Source organism: Marmota monax, unplaced genomic scaffold, assembly GCF_021218885.2.
Source record: "Marmota monax isolate L192 unplaced genomic scaffold, Marmota_monax_Labrador192_F-V1.1 WCK01_AAM20220418_F8-fsc00004, whole genome shotgun sequence".
NCBI lineage: Eukaryota > Metazoa > Chordata > Mammalia > Rodentia > Sciuridae > Marmota > Marmota monax.
In genome coordinates, this window is record NW_026692881.1 from 10,126,635 (window position 1) to 10,152,349 (window position 25,715).

General features: G+C 38.9%; 1 protein-coding gene across 2 annotated transcripts in view; it reads right to left on the reverse strand.

Annotated features, from left to right (window-relative positions):
* Positions 1-25,715, reverse strand: part of Myof (myoferlin) — a 151,351-nt gene that overhangs the window by 59,963 nt on the left and 65,673 nt on the right. The window contains exons 14-22 of one of the 2 annotated variants that reach the window (XM_046449804.2): positions 25,561-25,629; positions 25,422-25,465; positions 22,793-22,875; positions 19,888-19,926; positions 15,664-15,788; positions 14,042-14,158; positions 5,411-5,588; positions 3,751-3,875; positions 999-1,105 (exon numbers count right to left, since the gene is read on the reverse strand). In XM_046449804.2, coding sequence (XP_046305760.1) covers positions 999-1,105; positions 3,751-3,875; positions 5,411-5,588; positions 14,042-14,158; positions 15,664-15,788; positions 19,888-19,926; positions 22,793-22,875; positions 25,422-25,465; positions 25,561-25,629 — 887 coding nt within the window. The remainder of the gene's footprint in view (positions 1-998; positions 1,106-3,750; positions 3,876-5,410; positions 5,589-14,041; positions 14,159-15,663; positions 15,789-19,887; positions 19,927-22,792; positions 22,876-25,421; positions 25,466-25,560; positions 25,630-25,715) is intronic. The other variant, XM_046449805.2, reaches the window with a different exon arrangement.

The following is a 25,715-nucleotide window of genomic DNA, read 5'->3' on the forward strand; positions in this document are numbered from 1 at the left end:
TTCTATAAGGCAAAAATATACATGAAAGCTCTTGGTTCAGAAGTCACACTTGAGACCTGTGTAAAATAGATACTGTGAAGCACAGGGTAGGAAGAAGGCCTGAGAGGGTGAACTCAACTCCAGGTATCAATTTACCTCTTTGGGCTTCTGTTTTCTCACCCATAAGATGAGGAGCATAAGAGAGGATCCATTAGGACTCAGTTATAAAATTCTCTGAGTGCTAAATAAGCTCCCTGGTGGTATTTTGATTTAAACTACTTTTCAATTACTCAGCTAAACCACTAGAAGGCACCAGAAGACAGGGTGACTTAGGGCAGTACCCTAGAGGGGGAAAAGTGCAGGACTCCTGCTGTTAAAGGAAAAGTCCTCAAAATGCTTTTCTTTCAAAACTTCCCTGCCCACTGCTTCATTAACATATTTAAAATGATCTTGGAGTGAATCACTTCCCTCTTTGATTTCCAAATGCAACAGATCTGAGCTGCTTCCCCAAGTCACAGCTGGCTCAGGTCCTATTTACTGGTTTTGCCACAGTGTTCACTGGGCACTCAGTAAAAGAGCAAGTGAAAAGAATGTTTCTAAAAATGTGTTTGTGAATTAGGAATACTGTTCTAAAAGCCAGATGGATGCTCCACCCCCAGATGCCATTCTCTGAGAGAGCCAGGAGTCTCCCTTGGTCAGGGCAGTGGGCATCATAGATCTTGGGGAAGCACAGGCAGAGACCTGCTTCCTCCTCCCCACACCCACCCCTCCCCAATCTGCCCAGGGCCACTTCCTGGATTCGGGCCTCTACCTCCCCCAGCACCAAATCACAAAGCAGAGCTTTTCCTGGCGGTGATTCTGAGACTCCTCCCAGTAAGGGCCTTTTAAGAGGCCCAAATAGTTCAAATTCATTTGTTTAAACAAATAATTGAGACAATTCTAGAAGCTCTTACACTCTTAGAATTTCAGGAAGGAGAGCATGGGCTAGGAATGCTGAGATAGGAATAAGATCACTATACCTTGTGTCTTCTATAACATCATCTATCAGCTTCAACCACAGTTCAGCCAGCTGGTTTGCCGGAATTTTACCTTGTATGCCTGATTTTAGAGCCTCTATGTTGGATTGCTAAAGAATTTATATAGAGAAAAAAATAGTTGATAATTGTGCATTATGCCATATATTCAACAAAGGCTTCACTTAAATTTCCAAGGGGGGGAAGCCATTAAAAAACTTTTTATAGAAAAGTCAGAGTTATTTTTTTCCCCACTTAAGAATACTCACCATAGTTTTTAGCAGTGCTTATTTTTTCTTCAAAATGTAATCATGTTAAAATGCTAATATGTTTACGTATTAAGTTATCACTTAGTTTGGCCTTTGAAACCATGTAAGTATTTAATGTATTCAAAAAAATAAATAAAAAGAGCAGGGCATAGTGGCGCACACCTGTCATCCCAGAAGCTCAGGAGGCTGAGGCAAAAGGATTGCAAGTTCAAAGCCAGACTCAGCAAAATTGAGGTGCTAAGCAACTCAGTGAGATTCTGTCTCTAAATAAAATACAAAATAGGGCTGAGGATGTGGTTCAGTAGTCAAGTGTCCCTGAGTTCAATCTCTGGTACCCAAATAAATAAACAAATAGAAACCAGCAAGAATAAGAAGAGGACCCTAAAAAAGACTATAAACAGAAACAAAATGGACCTAATCATACTTCAGATGAAAATAACATAATTACACTGATCCTACCCAGGTAACTGTTTCAAACACAATATTTTGACTATACTTCTTCAGTGAATGACAAAAACAATCATAAACATATCAAACTCTAATTAGTAGGCTTGTTTTTCACCATGGTTTATCTGTGGATTTTAAATTTGAATTTACTGAATATATTAAGGATAACAGAGGCCAAATTTCTCACTGTTAAGAAATATGAGAATAAATGGTATTGGACTGGAATTGGGGTATCTTAAGAACCCATAATCATTAGTATACTGATAGATAAAGGGGTAAACATACATTTATATAAGTATATAAACAACATATATTTATGTGTGTGTATGTGTGATCATGTGCAAGTATGTCCTAGAAATCATGACCTATCAGTAGTAGTAAGCACTTTAGTACTCAGATCTTATTATTTATTTATAATATGTTTTAGTTGTAGATGGACACAATATCTTTTCTTATTTTGTGTGTGTGTGTGTGTGGTGCTGAGGCTCAAACCCAGTGCCTCACATGTGCAAGGCGCTCTATCACTGACCTACAGCCCCAGTCCACCCCAGATCTTATTTTTTAAATGTCATTCCCTACTAAAGGAGCCATAGCTCCTTGGAGAAATCATGGTTCCAGGGCTGGGGCAGACAAAATACAAGATGTTCCCAGAACTAGTGTTAAGCCATGCTGAGCATCTGCCAACACAGAGGGTGAGGGAATGCCCACCACAAGGAAAAGCTACCATCCTGGCCAGATTAACATGGAATTAGAATAGACTGGTGGATGGAGACAGCTTATAAGAACAATGAGGGTGCAAAAAGCTGAAGACTCTCCAGAATATAATTTGAATAAAAATGTGACTAATTCTCCACAAATTCCCTTAAGAAAGGGGATTAGAAATTAATATTCCAAATACATTGCATATCAGTGGTAACAATTATACTTAATTTAAATTGCATAATGTTCTTTCCATATTTTCTTTATAACATCAAATAATATTTTTAGATTTTGTCAGAGTTTTAGATCAAGTATAATCCCATATGTCTTGGTTCAGCTCTGGTAGTTGAGATCTTATGAAAAACTAACAATAATACACATTTTTGTGTTTATTTGTACATTTTAATTATACATATTAATAGGGATATTTCTATACATGCATTAATCATATATAACCACGCTTTTTCCACACCCTACTACACCAAACATTAATTTTGAAATTAAAACACTAATGCTCAATGAGTTTTATCTATACGTGATAGGAATAACTTAGCATCTAAGACTTAATTAGAAATATCCCAAACGTATCTTCTTTTTCCTTACTAACCTAGTTGATCAATGTCAGCAAGATGGCTAATGGCAGATATCATGTCTATGCAGTTCCACCAAAGGAAACCAACCCCCAACTTCCAAACAAGGTAGTTCCTCCAGTCTGTAGCAAGAATAGAAAATGTCGGGCACTGGTTTCCCTAAGCCATCTCTTCTTATAGTGAAGATTTCTACTGTACTAACAGCAAAGCCCTAAAAATTCCATATTGCTACTGGAATGAACCACTCTTCCTACACAAATTGCAGCAGAAACTATGAGTCACCTCACCCCCTGCATCCTCCCTCTGCCACAATAAGAACACTTTTATCTGAGCATATGCTGCCCAGGCACAAGACTGCATTCCCCATCTTCCTTGTAGTTAGAACATGTCTACATGACTGGGTTCTGGATAATGGAAAGTGAGTAGAGATCAAGTGTATGACTTCTGGGTCTTTCCTAGAGTAAGGTCTCTGTCATCTTATGCCCCCTCTTTTCCCTTTCCCTTAGGCTTGAGGGTGAATGTCATGGTGAGCTGCAGACAGTGCTAATTCTTAGTGATGGCAGAGCAACAAGGGGGTCCCCAACATCATTGAACTTCCCTATCAGCTTTGGATCACTTATCTCAACTGTTACTACAGAAATCACTTTTGCCTTCTTGGACCACTGCATTTAGAGATCCATGTTACAGGGGCCTATTGCATCCTGACACATAATTCACTCTGGTGAAAAGGAAATGCCAAAAAGATAAACTTACCAGCCGTTCTGCTATGACTAGGAGCGTGTTCACTGCATCCAGGCGGTGACTAATATCCTCCCAGTATGAAGTCAGGGTAACAACTGGCTTTGTGCGGGCCCAAGGCAAGTAATAATAGTAGTTTCCTGGTATAGACATGAGGAGTCAGTGGACCCTGGACCCTTAAGGTAGACAACATATTTATTAAAGAAATGTGCAGACGAGCTACTGATTAATCCATGTGCTTGCAGAAGGACCTGGGATAATTGGGTTCTTTATTTTTATTCAATTAAGTAACAGAGATAGAAAACTCTCTTTCATTTAGCATGTTTTGAACATTTCTCTAAATTATCCCTGTGCACTGAGCTCAGCGACCTCAGGATCTTTTTAGTTATTTGGGATCATGCATCTGAACATCAATGATGATTATAAAGCATGGAGGTAGAAAATATAGAACATCAGAGATTAGGTTGAATGTATTTGTTCCTGAAAACTAATTTTAAATAAATATTTTTATTGGGAGGAGGGAAAAAAGTGTTTTTCATGTTCTTTGTAGGGCTTGCATGGAGTTTGGTATTAATTAGTACTATACTGTGATAAAGAATTAACAGCTAATGTTTTCTAGGGCATTTTGTTGTTAAAACTGCTTATGCAAAAGCTAGGTAAAAAAAAAAATTTGGCAATGCCTTTGGGGTATTTGACTAGGATTCATCTCTCCCTTCTCTATGCTGTCAAACCATTTGTTGATACTTTTATTGGGGTGTTATACCTTTGTCTTCTACTATGGTTTACAGTTGCTTTTTAGTATCTAAGGAAATTGATTCCAGGATCCCTGTAGTGATACCAAAATTCAGGGATGCTGAAGTCCCTCACATAAAATGATGTGATACTTGCATGTAACCCCTGCAATCCTCTTGCACACTTTAAATCATTCTGGATTACTTACCAGACCTAATACAATGTAAATGCTATATAAACAGTTGTTGGACTGTATTGTTTAGGGAATGATGATGAGAAAAAAGTCTGTACATGTTCAGTACAGATGCTTTTTCCCCATATATTTCAGGCCATAATAGGTCAAATCCAATGATGCAAATCTGTGGATACGGAGGGCTGACTGTATTTTACATACTACAATAGAAGCTCCTTAAAAGCAGGGACCATTTCTCACTCATCTTTGTTCAAAAACTGACTGCTATTTCATCCTCACAACACCTCTGAAGAACATGAAGAAACTGAAGGTTAGAATTAGGTGATGTGGTCAGGATCACAGTGCTGGTGAAGACCAGAGGCTTGATGTTTCCAGTGCCTGAGCCTGAGTCCCATCTACTTCACCTATTCAATACAAGGAAGATTTGGGAATAATGGGGGTAGGAGCTGCTTTAGGAGCTCAATATTAATCAGAGTTGCCATCTTGGGACTTTAAAAGGCAGAGCTAGTGTCAAAGCCGGGCATGTTGGTGGGGGCAGCTCTTGGCAATGGGACTTGCAAATTCTTGGGTTAGAGCTTTCTTGAAGATGCCTAAACTCTAGCCACACTCTTCCTCATTTAACCTGTTTGTTTCCCCTAATGCTGTGCTGAGGATAATGGCTGCCAGAGTGAGACCAGAGTGCATGCTTCTTGTCCTGGGATGCACTCATTGTTAGCAAGCATAGGACCAAATGGTTAGTGTCAATCTTACCATCAAAGACGGCACGACTGTATTGAGTTGTTGATGCCAAGGGCTTACAGGTCATGTCAAACTTGTTGCCGTAGTTCCCAATGCTGACCTCAAACTGGATGGCCTCGCCAACATCTTGCAGCATGGTGGCTGAATGGAACACGGCAGACAGGCTGTACTTCCGCCTTCGCTGATATTTCTAGACAGTATGAGCAGACATAGTGAAGTTCAGTGAAGTTCCTTTAGACTGTATTTGCGCACGGATTGCTAACAGATGTAATTTTATAAACCCAATTGATTAGTGCTGAATTAAATACCAGTGGAGAATGTTCTTGGACCCAGGAATTCCCCTTGTACTCTCACAAATGAGCAAAGAGAGAAGTGCCAAGATATACATCACTGTGTTGACTGGAATAAGGGTAAAAAGCGGCAACAATACCAAGTCTACCTGCAGGCCACAGGTTAAACAAATCAGGTTACTGTCATATAAATGAATGAAAGTTCACAAAGACTTAAGTATATCCATAAGTGCAAAATAGAGAAAGGGTGTATCTTAAGTGAATTCATTATATATTTTTAAATAGTGTCACGAAGGAGTTTTGGAAGAATATAACTCAAATTGTTAACAGTAGTTATATTGGAGAAGACAGATTATACAAACTTTACTTTTTAATTTATATATGTTTATTTATTGGAATTGCTTAAGTATTATTTTTTCTAGTTTAGAAATAACAATAAAGCAAAACAAGCCAGACGCAGAAAGACAAATATCATGTTTTTTCTCATATGTGGAAACTAAAAAAACAAAGATGCCCTGAAAGTGGAAGAGGGACTATTATGGTCTGGAAAAGGAATGATGGGGAGAAGGAAGAAGGGAGATAAGAGTGGGGGGGAAGGAAAGGAGTGGGGGACAAGATCAATGACGGTGAAAATCATTGATTTGTACAGCTAATACATGATAATAATTATAATAAAAAGAAATCACAATAAAGATTTTTAATGTTAGATTTTTAAATAAGTGAAAATAGGTAAACTTTCCCTTCTTTAAATTACTGGTTTGTTAGGGGCATGTGTGAGAGGAAGTTGAAAATACAGCCAACAAGAACCACACTGAGTCTATCAGCTTAACAGAAATGACCCTGAGCCCTCAGGCCTTCCTTCATGGGTACGAAAAATCTCTTGAATCTACATGCTGCCTCAAATCCTTGCTCACATGACATTTCTCCTTCTTGTTGGCCTATATCCTCGCTGAACTTTAGGCAGTTTGCGTTCTTCAGTCAAACAGCTACGCGATGGTTTAAGTAGCCATACTTTGCCATGTGTGGAAACCCTGCCATTTACTATTCTGCCATTTACTATTGCCTGCATCCAGAGTCTGTCCTGGAACCCTGTTGGTATCCAGTCTCTGTGCACACTTGCCCCAATAGGAGGTGAGAACTTCGGTGTTTATCATCACAGCCACACATTCCATGCTCCATTGGTGAACTTATGAGACCCACAAATGACTTGACAAATTTTTCAATGTAGCCAGTTTAATTCAAAAGCCCTTAGAGAAGCATCCAGACTTGTGGTTTGAGATTGGAGGCATCAGACTTTGGCATAGAATGACTTTTTGTTGTTGTATTTGTTTTCTTTCCAAAGTTACCTCACTAGCAATTTTGTGCTACAATCTAATATTTATTTTTTTTTAAGTTTTCAGCAGACACAACATCTTTGTTTGTATGTGGTGCTGAGGATCGAACCCGGGCCGCACGCATGCCAGGCGAGCGTGCTACCGCTTGAGCCACATCCCCAGCCCTTGTGCTACAATCTAAATAGGAAAGTAGTGACCTATTTCACCTCCAGGATGTTAATAAAAATTACTTGAACCCAGTAGGATGTTTGCTAACTGATTATCTTTCCTTCATTGTCCATCTGTACCTTGGCTTTCATTCATTTAAATGAATCACAATTATAGGTGGATCTTCTGACTTGTATGAAGCAAGAATGTGGTCATATAATTGTAGAAGTACTCATGCAATCATTTCAAAACTTTTTAAAAATTGTGGTAAAATACTAAAAAAAAAAAATTGTTAGGTGTACAGTTCAATGGCAGTGGGTACATTCATATTGTTGTGCTAACATTACCAGCCATCCACACTTAGAACTCTTCTTAATCTTGTAAAATTGATGATATGTACTCCTCAAATAACAATTCTCCATTTCCCCCTCCCTCCAGTCTATCTGTCTCCATGAATTTGACTACTCTAGATACCTCACATAAATGGAATCAGGCAGTATATCCTTTTGTATCTGGCTTAATTCACTTAGCAGAATGTCCCCAATATCTTTTATGTTGTATCATGTGTCAGAATTTTCCTTTTCTTTCTTTCTTTTTTTTGGGGGGGTGGGGTGGGGATGGTATTGGGGATTGAACCCAGGGGCACTTTACCATAGAGCCACATCCCCAGTCCTTTTTATTTTTCATTTCGAGACAGGGTTTCCATAAGTTCCTTAGGGCCTTCCTAAGTTGTGGAGGCTGACTTGGAACCTGCAATCCTCCTGCCTCAGCCTCCTGAGTCACTGCATTACAGGCATATACCACCGCACCCAGCTAATTTCCTTCATTTTAAAGGCCAAATACATTCCATTGTAAGACTATACCTCACTTTGTTTATCCATTCATCCATGGATGCACACTTGGATTGTTTCTTCTACCTTTTGGCTATTGTGAATGATCCTGCTGTGAACATGGGTGTGCAAATATCTGTTTGAGTCTCTGCTTGCAATTCTTTTGCATCAATACCCTGAAGTGGGATTGCTGGATCATAGGGTAACTCTATTGTTCATTTTTGGAGGACTGTTTTAAGAAACTCTGGCAGTGCATGTAGCTTGTAGTCTTGAAAAATCCCTGGACATTCCATCATTAGAGTCTCCATTTTGGCTAAAGGAAATTTTTGACATGGCATAATTAACTTCCAATAAGACTTTGTCAGAAACCCCTCTGAGCTTTAGTATTTATAGAAGTCTTTCTATGGTGCACACCTGTAATCCCAGCGGCTCAGGAAGCTAAGACAGCAGGACTGTGAGTTCAAAGCCAGCCTCAGCAATGGCAAAGCGCTAAGCAACTCAGTAAGACAAAACAAAAATACAAAAAAAGGGCTAGGGGTTGCTGGGGTTGTGGCTCAGTGGTGAAATGCTTGTGTAGCACATGCGAGGGCCTGGGTTCGATCCTCAGCACCACATATAAATAAATAAATTAAATTAAAGTGTTAAAAAGGGGGGGGGGCTAGGGATGTGGCTCAGTGGTCAAGTGCCCCCGAGTGCATTCCCTGGTACCAAAACAGAAGAAGAAGTCTTTCTCTCAATTGCACACTGAATCACCTGTGGGGCTTTACCCTGTGCATTGTGACTTTAAAAGCTTCCCTATCTTGGTCCACTGTCACTTTTGTAGAGGGGATTTGGGGGATTGAAGCTACTTGTCAGGATCTCTGTTTTAACTACTCACAACTAAGCCCTTTGAAACTATTCATACTTCAGAACTGTGTAGAAATTGTGGGCTTGAGTCTAAATTGTGTAAAAATTAAAAAGTAGGAAGTTGTTTGTATTAGTCAGTATAACTTCTAGAGAAGGGAAGGAGCTAAAAATAGGAAACATAATTTGGGGCCTGAGTCAGGGCACAGAAGAAAATAACTGGTACTTAAGCCACAGCTATCTGTTAAGCTAGAATCTGCGGAGGACAGACAGTTCACGGGGATATTCAGGAGGGTGGAGATGCTGTGTCTGGCTGGGTCTGCCATTCCATTAGAATTTCTTGGATGCTCTCATGCACAATTTGCAGCCACCCCCAGAGCCCTGGTAGGACCTTCACTCCGGAGATTCTGAGCTCTGAAAGTATAGTCTGGGCTTCTGGCCATCACAACTCCCAATAGAGGAACACACTGTGAGCAAACTGCTATCCACGGAGCATCCTCGGATCACTCTGCAAGTCCAGAGTCTAGGAAGAGTATCCCTGCCATCTGCTCCTCTGTCCTGGGGGCCCCATTGCCCTACATTAGGGCAGCTGAGAAATGGGCCTGCCTCTAGACCTTTCCCATTTCTCCTCTGCCTTAAGAATACAAAGAGATGGAGAAAGGAAAAAACAATAAGCACCATTTTAGAGAAGCTGTGAGCCTCAGCTTTTGTTCAGGACCCTCCCTTAGTTGCCTTGGGGCAAAACTGCTTACTGCAAGGGAAAGTTAAAGAATGTAAACTATAGTCTGTTGGACCGGGATGGATGGATGTTTCTTTATTGTGTAAGGCTTGGGGGTTCTCCTTCTAATCTTCAGTGACAAGCAAAACACAATAGATGAGGTGGCATAAGGCAGGATTTCAGAAGTCATTTTGGGGAAGGAGGAGATTTTTTGCTAAGCGGGTTACTGATACAAGGTAACCGGTTTTGAAAGAGGCTGAGGGTACAGACATGAGACATTAAAGGTCAGTAACAAGGAAGATACGCTCCAAAGAAAGTTGCTCAACTTGACATCTTTGACCTGTTTATTAAAGGTGGCTGATCACTGTTGGAGCTGGTGGAAGAATCTGAACATGCTGTTTCAAATGATATTTATGGAGCCCTAAAAGTGGGCCAAAACAAGGAGAGATCTCAAGGAGGCTTCAGCTGAGTGGGAGAGAAAATGCGATTCCATAAAAAGTGCTACGAGAATATGTTAAATCACACACAGGAGGTGGGGAAAGAGGAGCAGGGAGGATGTGGTTCAAGAACAGATTCCTGAAGATGGAGACCAAAAAACAGGGTCCTTCTGGGACAGGGCAGAGGTTCAAGAAGCCAGCAGGTGCTTGAATAATAATTGGTCTGCAACATTTGATCTCATGTCTGCCTGATTCCTTCTGTAGAAGTTGCCAGGTTGGCCCTTGTGGTACCCACTGCATTGCAAGATCCCCTGCCCAGACCCACTTGGAGCAAGCTCAGTTCTGCTCTAGGGAGATGGGGGAGTTCTTGATCCTCTAGCAATCATGTTGCCTTTTTGTTGTGGCCTTTTGAGCTACACCAAAAATTTTTGTATTTGCATATGACCCAGGATGTGGCACCTCTGTAAGGTGGACAAGGGACATATGCACTCTAGGTTGACTGAATTAACTTAATCTTCCTGCAGTGGCACAAATGTGCCAGTCTCATTCTCCTCTAGGGCTCCTGGTTGCTTCAAGTGTGGACATGTCCTCAGAATCTCAGTTCCTTTCCTTTTAGTGATGTTAGGCTCTTCCATTTCTGTTTCATTTCATTTTTTTTATATCTGATTTTTTGTTGTTGTGGTTGTTAAATTCATAAAAAGCTATTTTGTTGTCTGTGTTTAATAATTTGGAGCTAAAAAAATAAATTCTCTTTTATATGCCAGTTAATAAAAAGCTATTTTTTTATATTGTTGACACATACTGTGGACAATATATATTTTTGGCTCTTTGTTTGTTTGTTTTTTTTTTTTTTTCTTTTATTTTCATTAAATGAATGAAGTGTGTGTTTGCCTGTGTGTATGTGTGTGTGGGTGTTATTTGCACTAAAGAAAACTAATTTGATTTTGCATTTCAGTTAATAAAGGGTTTTTATTTTATCCTTTGTTTGGTCCCTCTCCTTGCCATGTTTCCCCTCCTCTCATTATGGTTGTTTGAAACAAAGAGAAGAAGCATGGACTTAAATTGTGTTCAGGTGATGGAGCAAAAAAATATAGAGAGACATCATAATGGTAGAATGTTCATCCGCCATGGTATTTTTTCACACCTTTAATTCCAGCTAACATCTTTAAGAGCCAATTTAAGTCCATAACTACTCAAGTCCAAAACTACATGCTGTCTCTGTGCATTTCCTTGGAGGCCTATAGATGGTTTCTAGCCATCTTTCTACATGATTCTGGCAGTAAATAGCATGAAAGTTACCTCATCTTTCCATCTGCCCTCTCCTGTTTTTCTTTTTTCTTAATTTGTCTTCAAGGTCTAGTGTAACTCCTAGACTTTAAAGAGTTGATAGTACCATAGAGTGGATAAAAAGACACTGACCAGGACCTCAGTGACCAGAGGATCTTTTGCTTTTGGTTCTGGGTCTCTTTAGCACATAAAAAGGACATGAAATGGGTGTGCATTTTGTGATCTCACAGCAGAAACTCCTGGAATCTGCCCTATGGAGGCTCTTCTTGGTATCTGACCTATTCTTCAGAATTTGGCTTAAAGAGTCAGGACAAGTCCAGCACTCAAGGTCTTGAACTGCTCTTGGTCCTTTTTGGTATTATATTATGTGGACTGGTCTTTTGTGTCTTAGTTTGCTTGGGCTGATAAACAAAAATATCATAAGCTGGGTGACTTATAAATAATGAATATGTATTTCTCACAGTTCTAGAGACTGGTCAGTCCAGGATCTGGGTGTCAGAAGACTGGGGGTCTGATAAGGGCCATCTGACTATGTCCTCACTTGGTAGAAGGAGCAAAATAGTTCTCCAGGGCCTCTTTTAAAAGGGTGCTAATCTCATGAAGGCAGAGTTCTCATGATCTATGCACCTCCTAATACCATCTCCATGGGCGTTAGGTTTCAACACATGAACGTGAATATTCAGACCATACCAATTTGTAAGGAATATCTTCCCCAGATTACAGGAATCCTCAAAATTCAAGAGCATCATAATATTCTAATATTTCCCTAGAAACCAAAACAAATTAACTGAAAGTTTGGAGGAGGGGGGACTTTTATATCTTAATTTAGAGTTGCTGGCCCAGTGCCAAGAGCAGTGAACACCAGCCTCCCACTCACTGTGCACACCTGGTGGTTGGCTAGGTGTATCGACTAGCATTTCTCATGCCAGCCTCTCACCTCTGATTTAAATTCTCAAATTAGCACACATCAGGAGTGGTCAAAATTCTTAATGTTTCCTAATATACATCAAGGAATTTTGGGATAACTCAAAAGTATCAAAACCCTTAATGTTAAATCCGAGAATAGTATTATGGTATCAATTGCATAATTGCATATGTGTTTGTGTAAGGGGACATGGGGAGTAGGGTGATGTGGAAGGACTCACTAATTTTTTGAGAGTTATCCTCCATTGAGCTATTGTAAATACCTGGCCTTTATATTCACTTTTGTATGAAGTTGGTTCAGTAAATAAAGCCATCTGAAGAGTTTAAAACTAGATGCATTAATGTAAAAAACTGGAAAAACTGTCATGTAAAAGCTGTGAATGATCTCTGATTCTAGAGGCAGAAATATAAATTCACATCAAGATGGACCATTGCCATTTTTTTTTTTAGAAAAAAAATCACTGAATTGATCCTTAACTATAATGGAAAGCAAACACCTGCCATTGTTCTTTCACAATTTAAATAACCTGAATTGAACTGTTAATTTGGGAACACAAATTTTCAAGTGCATATTTTAGCCAGGGCTATCTTATAATCTTTGCTGACTAGGTGGGGAGAAATCTTTCTTTCCCTGTGTGAAGTTGGGCTGATTCCCTGCAGCTTGCTTCTGGGGTGAGGCAAAATGAGGGGTGGAAAAAAGCAATCTCAGGAAGAATGTGGAACATGATCCCTTCCTCTTAAAGGAGGAAACAAAGAACTGAAATTGGTGCAGCTCGGAAATTGGACTAAGGATGTTCTAAACATGCTGGAAGACTGACTGTAGGATCCAAGAATATACTGCTTTGGATGCTAACCCAATATAATCATCTTCTTGGAATTCAATAAGCAAAGTTACATTGTTCAGGGAGAAAAGGGAAAGTTTTCTCTCAAGGGAGTGAACACTCTCCCTGTCAATCATCCTGAAAAGCCTGAACTCAGTTGGGAACTCATGGAAGCTGCAACTGGACTCTGAAATGATGTGTTCAGGGCACTACCAAAGTCCAGAGAGGATGAGAGCTGAGGCAGGCTGGGAGCTGACAGGAGAGCCTGGGAGACCCAGAAATCTGCTACTTTGTGGTTTCCATTCCACTGTGTTTCCCTATTCTTATTCCAGAGCTGAAAGCTTTTGGAAATTTACTGTTTGTTTTCTCCATAAAAAATGAGAGCAAGGCCTGTCCTGTGTTTGGATGGAGGGTAAAGAGAGGGCAGGAGCAGCCTGAGGAAGCTGGCAGGCCAGGTGGTTTGGAACCAGCAAGAAGTGGCCCTGAGCAGAGGAGTGTCAGTGAGCAGGCTGTTCTTGCCAACAATCCAGATTTGTGGGACCCAAGAGCATTGACCTGGGATTCTCAAAAATAGTTAGGAAGGTGAATTTGGAAGACTTCCTGTTTTCAAGGAGAAAGCAGGGCTCAGAGATATGCCAGCTGCCCATGAAAATGGAAATGACTAGTGGTGGCTCTTATGGCTACCTCCTCAGGACTCCGCAGCCTCAGTTAGAAAACAGGGCACACTCAGTTTGAGGTATCTCTCTCCTCTTTGCCTGTTTTCAGTAGGGTACTAACATCTCAAAGGATTCATATCTCCTCACTCTCATAGGGCTGCTGGACATACACGGAGAGGTTGTTGAGCAGTTGCTATGAGGCAAGTCTTTCTCCAACTCTTCCACAGTTGACCCTTCAGTCCCTGGAGTCCCCTTTAGGTATGTTTGTTCAGGAAGGCCCATATCAGCCCTTTTACCACCAATCCTCTAAAATAACCCTTTTCCATTCGGTGAACTATTCATACTCTAACATTTACCTCAACAACCAGCAGGTCATCATTTGAAATGGGCTCAAGCTTCTTATCTGGTGGTGTCTTTTCAAGGAAAGTGCTTAATTCAACCAAGATCCTGCCTCTGTAGGCAACACCTTCTCCCTGAAAGGCAAGAACACAAGATTATTCTACCAGACATGGATAACAGCAAACACAACTCCGTCTTTTGGGCAGGCTAATACTGCTACAATCCCCTTCTCATGGGTCTAACCTCCAAAATAGATCTGTCAGCAACTCTTGATTTCTTTTTTTCAATTGATTCATTTTTAATTGGTACATTATAGTCATACATAAAAATGGAATTCCTTGTGATATGTTCATACATGCACATGACAGAGTTTGGCTGATTTTATTCTTCTCTTCCTCCTCATTCCCATCCCTCCTTCCTACCCCTAATTCCCCTTCCTCTTCTACATGGTTGTCCCTTCTATTAGTTTCATGGGCTTCTTACTCATGTTTTTTAATTCCTTATTTCTCCTTAGCTTCCACATATAAAAGAAAACACTCAATCTGGTATTTTATTTTTATTTTTTGTGGTGCTGGGGATTGAACCCAGGGATCTGTGTGTGCAGGACAAGCACTTTACCAACCAAGCCCTTGATCATGTCTTTGATTCTAAAAGAAGAGCCATCTACTTGAAGAAGAGTCCCAAAGAGTGCCATGGGGTTCTAGGGCAGAAAGCTGTCTTAGCCGTGACTGAGGACAGAGGCTTTTAAGCCATGCTCTGAATCTGGAAGGGGGTCCAAGAGGCAGGGAGGTGGAGGTGAATGCGAATAAGCTTCCCTCATCTTACTCGAGCAGAATAGCTCTGCAGTTATCTGTGTTAACTTGGCTCTTTTTTCCTTTTTCTCAGAATAAGGAGGTTGCCATGCTCAAAACTGGGGCAAGTCTCAGTAGCCAGGAAGTAAAGGAGGAAGAAGTTCTGGGTGTAGTGGGGAATGAGGATGAAAAAATGGACACTCGTCTCACAGTCGCAGCAGCATTGGCAGTAGAATCTTCTGGAGACGGAGAGAGCACCCCAATTCCACAGCTGTCTCCCACCTCTCTTTCCCAGGACTTTTTCTCTCTAGCTTTGTCCCTTTCCTGAACCATGGGAGATAACCAAATGACATTCAGCTTCTATTATAATAGAAAGAGCATTTCTCATCTATGGGGCCCCATCTTCTCATCTATGAAGGGAAAGAGTTGGATCAGGTCAGGGATAACAAAGTGTTTCAGCAGGCAATGCATGTCACTGCAATTGTTAGCAAATTCCTGGAATATGGTGTTGAAAAGAATTGCAAGGCAGCGTGGTGTCTTATAAGAAAAGAGAGCCAGCATTGACCCTTGATGTCTTCTGTAAGTGTAAAAGTTGAAGGGAAGAAATGTCATTTGCTGTCACCAAATTAGACTAGATGATCTCCAGGATTCTTTCCTATTCTCACATGCTAAGAGTCGAGGAGTGCCAGACTTAAATCCTTCAACACTTTATCAGTTGTGTGGTGGGTCTGTGTGCATACATGTGTGCAGGGGATACTCCCTAAATAGGATATTAATTACAATATTATAAGAAGAAATCACATTAACCAGTGCTCAATAATAAGAAGTTGCTTAATTGAGAGACTAACCTTTCCAGTATTTAGCTCATCATAGGGGTCTGGGAATCCTGTGTACTCTCTGGGGCTTCCATAAAGGTTCAGGTAGCAAGGTCCAAATGTCGGAACAAAGCCCACTTCTGTTTCTCCTGTATTTGCTGAGAGATGGACATCATCATTGGATTTCAGACTTTTAATATTCAATATATTGAAATAAATGTTAGTTATTAGCTAGTTAAGAGAGGTTATTTTTCTCCACTTCATGAGTTAGTTGTATTAGTGAAAATTATAAGCACTCGTGTGACTTGTCATATATCCTTTCTGTTATTATTATGATATGAAATAAAAACATTTTGGGGGTATTCTAGGCAAATATATTCCTACAAAAAGATAAAGCTATTCAATTGAAGAAATAATGAGATTTTTAAGTTGATCACATTTTTTGCAAGTTTATAACTGGCATGGTATTAAACACAAAATTGAAAATTGGGGTAAAAGATCACATTGTTTTGAGAGGTCATTTAAATGGTACATCAGATTAACTTAATTTGTTCCAAAAAGATATCAGTTAACCTCAAGCAGTTAGTGTAAATCTGGCAGATGCTGCTAAAAATACATTTAAAAACTTGTGTGTAACAATGAACTACCTGCTTATGGTAATAATAAAGTGTTATTCAGAAGTGATATAAAAATAACCCTTCACAGGGCTGGGGTTGTGGCTCAGTGGTAGAGTGCTCACCTAGCACGTGTGAGGCCCTGGGTTGGATCCTCAGCACCACATAAAAATAAATAAATAAATAAAATGGAGGTATATAAAAATTACCCTTCATTACTTTGTATATCTGATTATCATCTGATAAACTCTAAATTTCTGCTGTTTGGACTCATCAAGACTACTAACCACTAAAGAGCAATGATAATGTAAGGAAATAGTCAAATCAAGAGGAAATTGTGGTGAAGGCTGGGAAACATAAGAACAATTTCCAACAATCTGAATGATCTCTATGTAAAAGGGATAAACTTGTCTACAAAAGCAGAGTTAGGACCACTTCTAGGAGATATATGGAGGCCAACTTTGGTTCACTCAGTGTAAGGAAGAATGTTCTATGAATTAGAGATGTCAAACAATGAACAGAAGACATTGGGGTAATCAAAAGACGTGTTGAAGCAAAGATTTCTGTCTTTCAGGCTTTCTTGTCTGCCAAGATAATTCCTGTTATGGATGTGAGGTTGACCTGTCACATCAATGGACTTTTGCAACTTAAAGTTCAAAACTAAGGGTGAAAGGTAAATGTGAAGTAGCAGGTGAGCAGAACAACCATGAATAAACAATTGACCTAACCATACAGATGTATTTCACTGTCATTTTCACTAGGTGAAGCTCCCTGAATGTCTAAATGGAAGTATGCACTTTCAGAGGGAGGTAGAAACCAGGCATGCTAGAAGAAATTAGCCAACTAAAAATCTCAGTGAAGAGAGGCAAGGGAGGGGCATTTAACTTAAGATGTAGAAAAGTAATACATGATAGTTTAAGAATGACTCTTGGTAAACACCCTGGGTGTAACATTTCATATCTGTTTGGGAATTTTTTGTGAAACACAATCAGGATCAACAGTTTTCCTAACAGATATTTCTATAAATCATGTTATTGTCTTCCAGAAAAATGAGCTGGATGAAATAAATGAATATTCTATCAAATCATACAAATTGGTTTGGCTTCATCCATTCTGCTATATGGAACATTGCAAATTATTAATAAGTAGGATTTAGACTTTTCTTATAATAAAATATTTCAGTGTGGGGGAGGAAAGTTGGGTAGGAATAAGGGATTAAGCAGAGACTCATAAAGAAGGAAAGAAGTAATTTTTAGAAGATGAATATCAGAATGTTGAAATACAGAATGTTGATGTTGGAATGGATGCTAAAGCTATTGCTCCCTTCATGTCACAATGTGGATGGGCAACTAGACCTCACAGAGGTGAGGTGAATTGTCAAAGACCTCACAAATTGGTAGATTAAGATCAGGATCTTGATTTTCAAAGCTCAGACTAGATCTCCTTTCACACCATCCATTCCTCCAGTCTACTCTCATCTCATCTCCACCTGGTTCCCACGGGTGACTGTGCTGTTTGTCATGAATATTTGCCTTTTGTTAGAGATCTTTAGGGATGGAGACACAAATTATCAATAATGACCCACCGCAGGTCTCCTTTATACCCAGGGCTTAATTCTTTTTGTCCAACTAAATTGCTTTTCTAGTTTAGAATATTTAAAATGCCCTTTGACTTGTTCAGTTGGGTACTAACATGAAGAACCCTCCTTCCATGTGCTCATGTGTTATTATGATTTAGATGTAAGGTGTTCCCCAAAAGTTCATGTGAGAGACAATGCAAGAGGGTTTAGAGGTGAAATGATTTAGTTATGAGAGCCTTAACCTCATCAGTGCATTAATCCACTTGAATGAATTAATTGGGTATAAACTATAGGCAGATAGGGTATGTCTGGAGAAGGTGAGTCATTGGGGGCATGCCTTAGGGGTTCATAGTTAGTTCATGGTGAGACAAACTCTCTCTTTCTCTCTGCTTCTGGTATAACGTTCTGAACTGCTTTCCTCTTCTACACACTTCTGCCATGATGTGCTGCCTCACCTCATGCTCACAGCAATGGAGTCGGTGGTCCATGGACTAAGACCTCTGAAACTGTTTCCTGAAATTGTTTCCTCCTTAAAATTGTTCTTGTCAAGTCATTTGGTCACAGAAGTGAGAAACCTGACTAAAACGTGTCAACATGGTCTCTTGGGAAAGCTATTCTCTCACAAGCTAAGTGTCCTCCTGCCATCAAATATTCCTAACCCATTTTATGCAGAGTTGTCACCTCAAACTTCCCAGTGTCCTTCCTGAAGAGCCCATAAAAAATAAAATAAAAATTCTTTATCTTGGTCATTGAGGTTTCCTGTGATCTAGCTACAACCTACTTCTTTAAAATATATATATATATATATATATATATATATATATATATATATATATATATATATATATATATATTGTTAGTTACAGATGGACACAATACCTTTATTTATTTTTTATGTGGTGCTGAGAATAGAACCCAGTGCCTCACACATTCTAGGCAAGTACTCTCCTGCTGAGCCACAACCCCAGCCTTACAACCTACTTCTTAAGCAGTATTTTTCATGCCTTTCATGCCTCTCTGAAGTCATTGGCATTTTGGACTTCTACAAATTATTACTATACATTTTAGTTTTTAGAACTTTAGATAGCTGCTTATCCCTGTGACTAGGGTATAAACTCCTTTTAAGGGAAGTGGCAGGATTTAAGCAGGTTAAACACCCAGTACTACTTCTATCACAGAGTACTGCTACAGAAATATCTGTTAGTTGGTTGAACAAATGAAGGACTGAAGTGTTGTCCAACCTGCAAACCTAGGGACTGCTCTGTGTTCCTCCCAAGTCTGATTACAAGATGATGAAATTTATTTCTTAAAACAATTAAGAACTGGGCATTGTGTCAGCTATATAAAGGCAGAAGATATCATTTTAGAGGAGCACTGACCTTGAGAGTTTGCAAAGCTTTTCATGTGCAATATCTTTTCACCCTCTCACACAACCTTGGGCAATTAGCATAGCAGGCCTTACCAAATTTATCTGCCAGACGACCTCTCTAAATCACAGAATCTTCGTTAATTAGAGAAACAATAACATCTGCCTTGGGAGAACTGTGACAGCCAAGACTGAGCAAACTTGCAAAAAATGGCGAGTGCTATACAACCCAAAGTACATGGCATGATGCCTTATATTCGGGAGGTGACCTTCAGGGTAAAAAGTGGAAAATGTTCATGTCTTCCAACCTAAAGATCCATGTTGGAAGTGGGGAAAAGCTACATCATCATTTCAGAATAATTGATTTAGTGCCCCATATTTCTACCTACTGAACATAAACAATGACAAAAAATGTTATATCTCACAAATAATTATCTGCAATGAAACCACATGTGAGGTGTGTGCATCTAGGGGAAAATAGGAAAGATGTGGCAATGTCTGATTAGCAAATTTGTTTTAAGCTTAGCCATGAAACACACCCATATACTCATAAAAAAACTATTACTCTAGCAAAACTATTTTTGAAGCAGCAAAATGTCAAAAAAAAAAAGGTTCTAAAGGCAATCAATTAATATATTCTTAGTAAGGTAATAGTAGATAGAAAGCTTTAATAGACAGCAAAATTACAAAGCATAAACCTGTATATGATGCAGACCCAGATCCCGAAGATGAGAAATCTATATAGTAAAAATATGATTGGTTAAAAAACAAGAGCAACATGGGCATTATAAAACAGACACTGAAAAGTTAATCAAACCTTGAGCCAGGTAAGTGATTAAGCAACAACAGAAAAATCCCAAATTCAGACCCAAATCACATGACACTCTTGTAATTTATACAAGTCTTATGGCTTAAATGTAAAATGGTTCAAGACTTTGTGACAATTTTCAGAGCCACCACACACAAATGACCCCACTCTCCAGTTCCAGGGAATAGGTATCTAAGACCAGCTTCCTACCAAGGAAGGTTGGTGAGGTTACCAATGCTTCCTGTTTTTTTTTTTTTTTTAATAAAACATTTACTTGTCTTATGGATGACTTAGTTGGGACCAAGGCCAGAATATCCAAGTTAATTTAGTCTGAGGCTGTGTAAGCAAACGCCTATAGTTAAGCTTGTAGTTAATGGCACATTGTGTTATTCAAAGCATGGTTTGTTCTTCTGAGGGCGGGATGACAGCTCATTGTTATTTTGAGACACTAACAGACTGCAGGGCCTACAGTGAGAAGGTCGTGGAGAGGGGCTGAAACTGCTTTAACCATTTCTGGTTTTAATTCTTCTGGATGGGAGTGAGTCTGTTAAACTAAACGGTGAGTATGTTAAACTAAATGAAGTAGTTAACAAATATTTCTTGAATAAGTACGTTTAGATATTAATTGATATCTTCCTACTACAATAAATGGATTTAGGTCCTTTTTACCCTCCCTGCATACAGTCATAGCATGATTATAGATTCCTCTACTGGTTCTCTCTGTGATTGAATCTGCAGTGGTATCTGGATTGCTCACTTTCTAAGAGTGTACTGGTGCTCCTATCTTCCACCTCCTTCTCCTTCTAACCTCTCTTTTCTGTCCTTCTTTTACATTGTAATGGGAGATGGCATTTACACTCTGTTCAGAGCTTGGGCTATGAGTTTTATAAAAATTAAGAAAATATGGGTTGCTGTGGCACAAACCTGTGATCCTGTGACTTGGGAAGCTGAGGCAGGAGGATCTTGAGTTCAAGACCAGCCTCAGCAACTTATTGAGGCCTTAAGCAACTTAGTAAGACCCTGTTGCCACATAAAAAATAAAAAGGGCTGGGGATTTGCCTCGGTGGTTAAGTGGCGCTGGGTTCAATCCCTGGTACCAAAAAAGAAAAAAGAAAAGAAAATAACAGCCGGACAAGGTTGTACATGCTCATAATCCCAGCAACTCGGAGGCTAAGACAGAAGGATCCCAAGTTTGAGGCCAGCCTCAGCAATTTAGCAAGGTCCTCAGCAACTTAGTGAGAACCTGTTTCAAAATAAAAAATGAAGAAGGGATTGGAGATATAGCTCAATGGTAATGCACCCCTGGGTTAAATCCCCAGGACCGATAAAAAAATAAAGAAAAAATAAATAGTGCTTATATTGTATTATATTATATATATATATTATAATACATTATATTATATATTATATTATATATACATATATTGTATAAATATTATAACATATACATACATATGTATATGTATTCATTGCCATATAAAAATTGTTCTCTGCAGAGGAAAGGAAAGGGTTGTGATTACACTTCTTTACTGAGAAGCTCTGGTGTTATGATCTCCATGCCACTCAGTAGAAAACATTCATATGGGATTTCTTTCTTACCTTCTACCATTGGCTTAAAATAAAGACACACATGGCTTTTTATTTGAACTATATCTGTTTTGTTCACCTCTTTGTGGTTTTGGAGGAAGGATTTATAATTGCCTTTCTTTTTAACTCTTGAGCTAGGCAATTGATACTCTTTTTGCCATTTCTTGAATATCTTCCAGATTTTTATACATGCTCTTGGTTAGGATTAACAATAGTCTTTTTAGCCAGATGCAGTGGCATATACCTGTAACCCTAGTTACTAGAGAGACTGAGACAGGAAGATTGCAAGTTCAAGGCCATCCTGGGCAAATTAGCAAGACCCTGTCTCAGAGTCAAAAAATAAAAAGGGCAGGGGATGTAGCTCAGTGATTTAGAGCACTCTTGGTTCAATCCTTAGTACTCTTCCCCCAAAACCAAGCAAAACAAAACCAGATAGAACCCTGTCTTAAGATGAAAATGAGAGGAAATGTGAGTTTCTCAGGACAAAATTTTGTCCCAAATTCTTTCACTTTAATCAATATGTTTTACATATTTGCAATTACAAGATTTTTTGGTAACAAAAAATAAGCTTATGATATTAATGTATTATCATTAATTTTTCCTCTTATCACCTTAGCTTTCTTTTCTTCATTATCTACTATAACTTCTGGCATTCACACAGAACCATAATGCCAGGTTCAGGTAAATAGTGCTCAAGCATAGAAAATGGTAAAAGGAGAAATGTACTGGTTTTAACACCTGTTAGAGTGAAAATAAAACACACACACTTAGAGAGGGGAAATGACATGATTCATTCACATCTGACCTCATGATTTTTTTTTTTTTAATAAAACATTTACTTGTCTTATGGCTGACTTAGTTGGGACCAAGAGAATCCTTTGAGACAGGGATATTATTTTACATTTGGGTGAACTTGTATCAATGCCACTCTGAAAAATCAGCTGTTGACACTCCATACTGACAATTAAAACTTCATGAAACAGCTATGGACAAAAGGTTTTGGGTAGGAGCAAGAAAGTTGATTGAACTGCTTTTTGACTGGACTATTAATTATTCTTCTGGTCAACACCAAAATATCACTGACATGGATCATTAAACTCATCACATTCGGCTTTTAAGAAACCAAGCCTATTTCCAGGTGGCTCCCAGTTCATTCTTCCTCCAAAGTTTTATATTCTGTCTCGTTCCAGATCTGCTGAATGTCTTACCTTCTACTTCCCCACCAGAGGCAGCAATTTTAGAGAGGTATAGATATGTTGTCCCAACGACATCATTTTTGGTGAGGCGGTCCCTGTGTGAAAGAACAGGTTAAGGCCTGATTCTATAAAAATATGCCTTCATTTCAACAATAAAAAAGAAAAAGATACTAATACATACCCACCTGAAGGAATAATAAACTAAAGACTGGAAATATTTTTAAAAAATTAAAAGAAAGGACTGGAAAATTCCTCAGGCCTCAGAAATCATAAAAACTCCCTACCCTCATCTCCTGTCCAGGCTTTTGATTCAGTAAACCTGGGTTAAGCACCAAGAGTGTACATTTTAAGTATATTCTAATGCAGATGGCTTTTTAACCACCCTTTACAAACACTGATCTAGCTGGACAATTCATTCAACAGGTACGAAAGAAAGATTTTACAGAAAGGTCACTGTATTTTTCTATGGCTACACTTAATATCATTGTCATAAGATGAATCAATGGATTATAGCCACGTTACATTATGAGCATAATGTAATTATATCGCATAAAATAGTTCTATGTATCTTATTTGACCATGTTCATACTAATTGTGATGATGGCTTAACAATCACAATGGGTTCTATCTAAGGACACATCAGGCTCTATCTAAGGACGTATCACAGGAAGAAAAATTCCCTTCTAATTCAATTCAAATATCTAGTAAGCACCTACTATGTGATAGCTGCTGTTTCTCTGAGTGTGTCTGCTTGTCTGAAACCTAAATCTTGCCTATGTTGTAGGGACAAATTTGTCCACGCTCTCTACAAGTAATAAAATATCATATATCCTTCTGTGGGTATCTTGAGGAGCCTGTGAGCCTAACCATGAAATGGTCTCAGGTTGGGCACATATTATGAACATTGTTTGCTTTACATCTCTTATTTTTATTCCATCTAGTGCCATGTCCCCTCTGAAGTCAAAGGCTCCGTGGGAAGAAGCAAAGTCTCAGTATTTGGGGGAAAGATTAGAGAATAGTATATTAGATTATAGGAAGTGACTAATAACATATAATTTGCTGGAGAAAATGTTATTTATGGGTATTAAATCACATGCATGGGGTTTGAATTTTTTTTTTTCACTCAGTGGGTTCAGACTATATTTGAAGAATCTTTAGCTTTTCCTCAGTTGTTCAAATACCATGTAGGATATGTGACCTAAGATCTGGCTCCAAGTGTTCTCCAGGTAAGCAGGGTCTTTCTATTCATTCTAATTTACACTAGTTGCTTTGGAGATGGGCAGCCTAGGTCAGATATAAACCCACCTTTATAGTGACCAAAGGAAACTCTGGGATGGTTCAATTAGTAAATAGTCCACTGTAGAGTCCATAGATCAGAGTGGTCATCTGAGCTACCTATATACCCAAGGGTCCCTGAGGCCCCTGGAGCACCTTCTGTTGTGGCCTGAGGGTCCAAAATGCCTTAAAATTTTCTGTCACTAAAGAAGGGAGTATTTTGTGCTGAAGGCCCTACTGTGACTCTCCATTAATTGTGGTGTAGTCACTGAACAAATGACTCCTCCCACACACCTCCTTGTCAGTATGATAATAGGGTACTAATGAGAGTCAAATATATTCGGCCAAAAGAGAAACTGTGGAGACAGGCAGGCCCAACCAGATCTTTAACCATCCAAGTGACTGTGGGCAAGTTACCTGACCTCTCTGAGCCCCAGTGTCCCCATCTGTAAAATGAATCTAGGAGTCAACTCAGCCCCACAGGGTTAATCTAAAAAATAACTTAGATAGTGAAGGCCAGGCACTTGGCAGTGCTCAGAAAATGATAGCCAACATAATATGCACTTGTGATAATGATGATGATGAAGACAATGTGATATTTGCCATGTTTCCACTTTCGGAGATCCAAAGACTGAGAGCTGAATACTCCCATCTAGTCAGAACATTCTAAAAATGGTCTTGTTGTAGCCAATCAGTGCTGAGAGGTTGGTTTAGTCAAAATCTAAGAATGGTCTTATTGTAGCCAATCAGTGCTGAGAGATTGGTTTAGTCAAAATTCCATCAGAACATTTCAAGGTGTTTCTTTGCCTTTCATTCATTCGTTTTTCTTACTAATAGTAACAATGCTCAAAGTATTTCTAACAAATACTTTGCTTTCAGAATATTTTGGTGTTTCTTCCCCCCCCAAAAGGGCTTACTTTATTTCTGAAGTCATTTTGGACAGCCTAATGATATTTAATCCTTGGTTTCTTATCTTTGAATATTTTCAGATAATTCTCTCTTCTTCTATTATCAGCAGTTGAACCAAGATGTCTAAAGCTTTTCTTTTCTTTTCTTTTTTTTTTTTTTGGTGCTGGGGATTGAACCCAGGGCCTTGTGCATGCAAGGCAGGCATTCTACCAACTGAGCTATATCCCCAGCCCCTGTCCAAAGCTTTTCTATACTAAGCTTATTTTTTTTAATAATTTTTATCTTTAATCTAAACCTCCCAGTTCCAGGAGCATTTTATTGTAAGGAAGTAATTTCTTCCTATAGAAGGAAAGCAAATATTCCAAGAAGTATAAGTTAGATCATCTACCATAAGATCCACAATATCCAAATGTCTAGTTCTTTACTGTTGAATTAGACATGTCTATTTTCAACTCACCAGTCATATACTGTTAGTTTTATTTTTTCACACATTGAAGGGAACTGTTAAAATGAAACAGAAAACGGGCAATTATTTCTCCATTTATTTAGTAACTAGTAAATATTTTTACTTTTTCTGAAAGAAAAGAAAGTCAAACCTTGATTTGGAGATTGACGACTTGATTCCACTCTGGGTTTGCATTTTTCTCAATTATATTTGTGCAAACCTGTAACAATCACCAAAGCAAAACTGTAGGTATTCAGGTTTCTAATTGCAAAAGTTAACAATATTTTCACATTGGATTATAACATC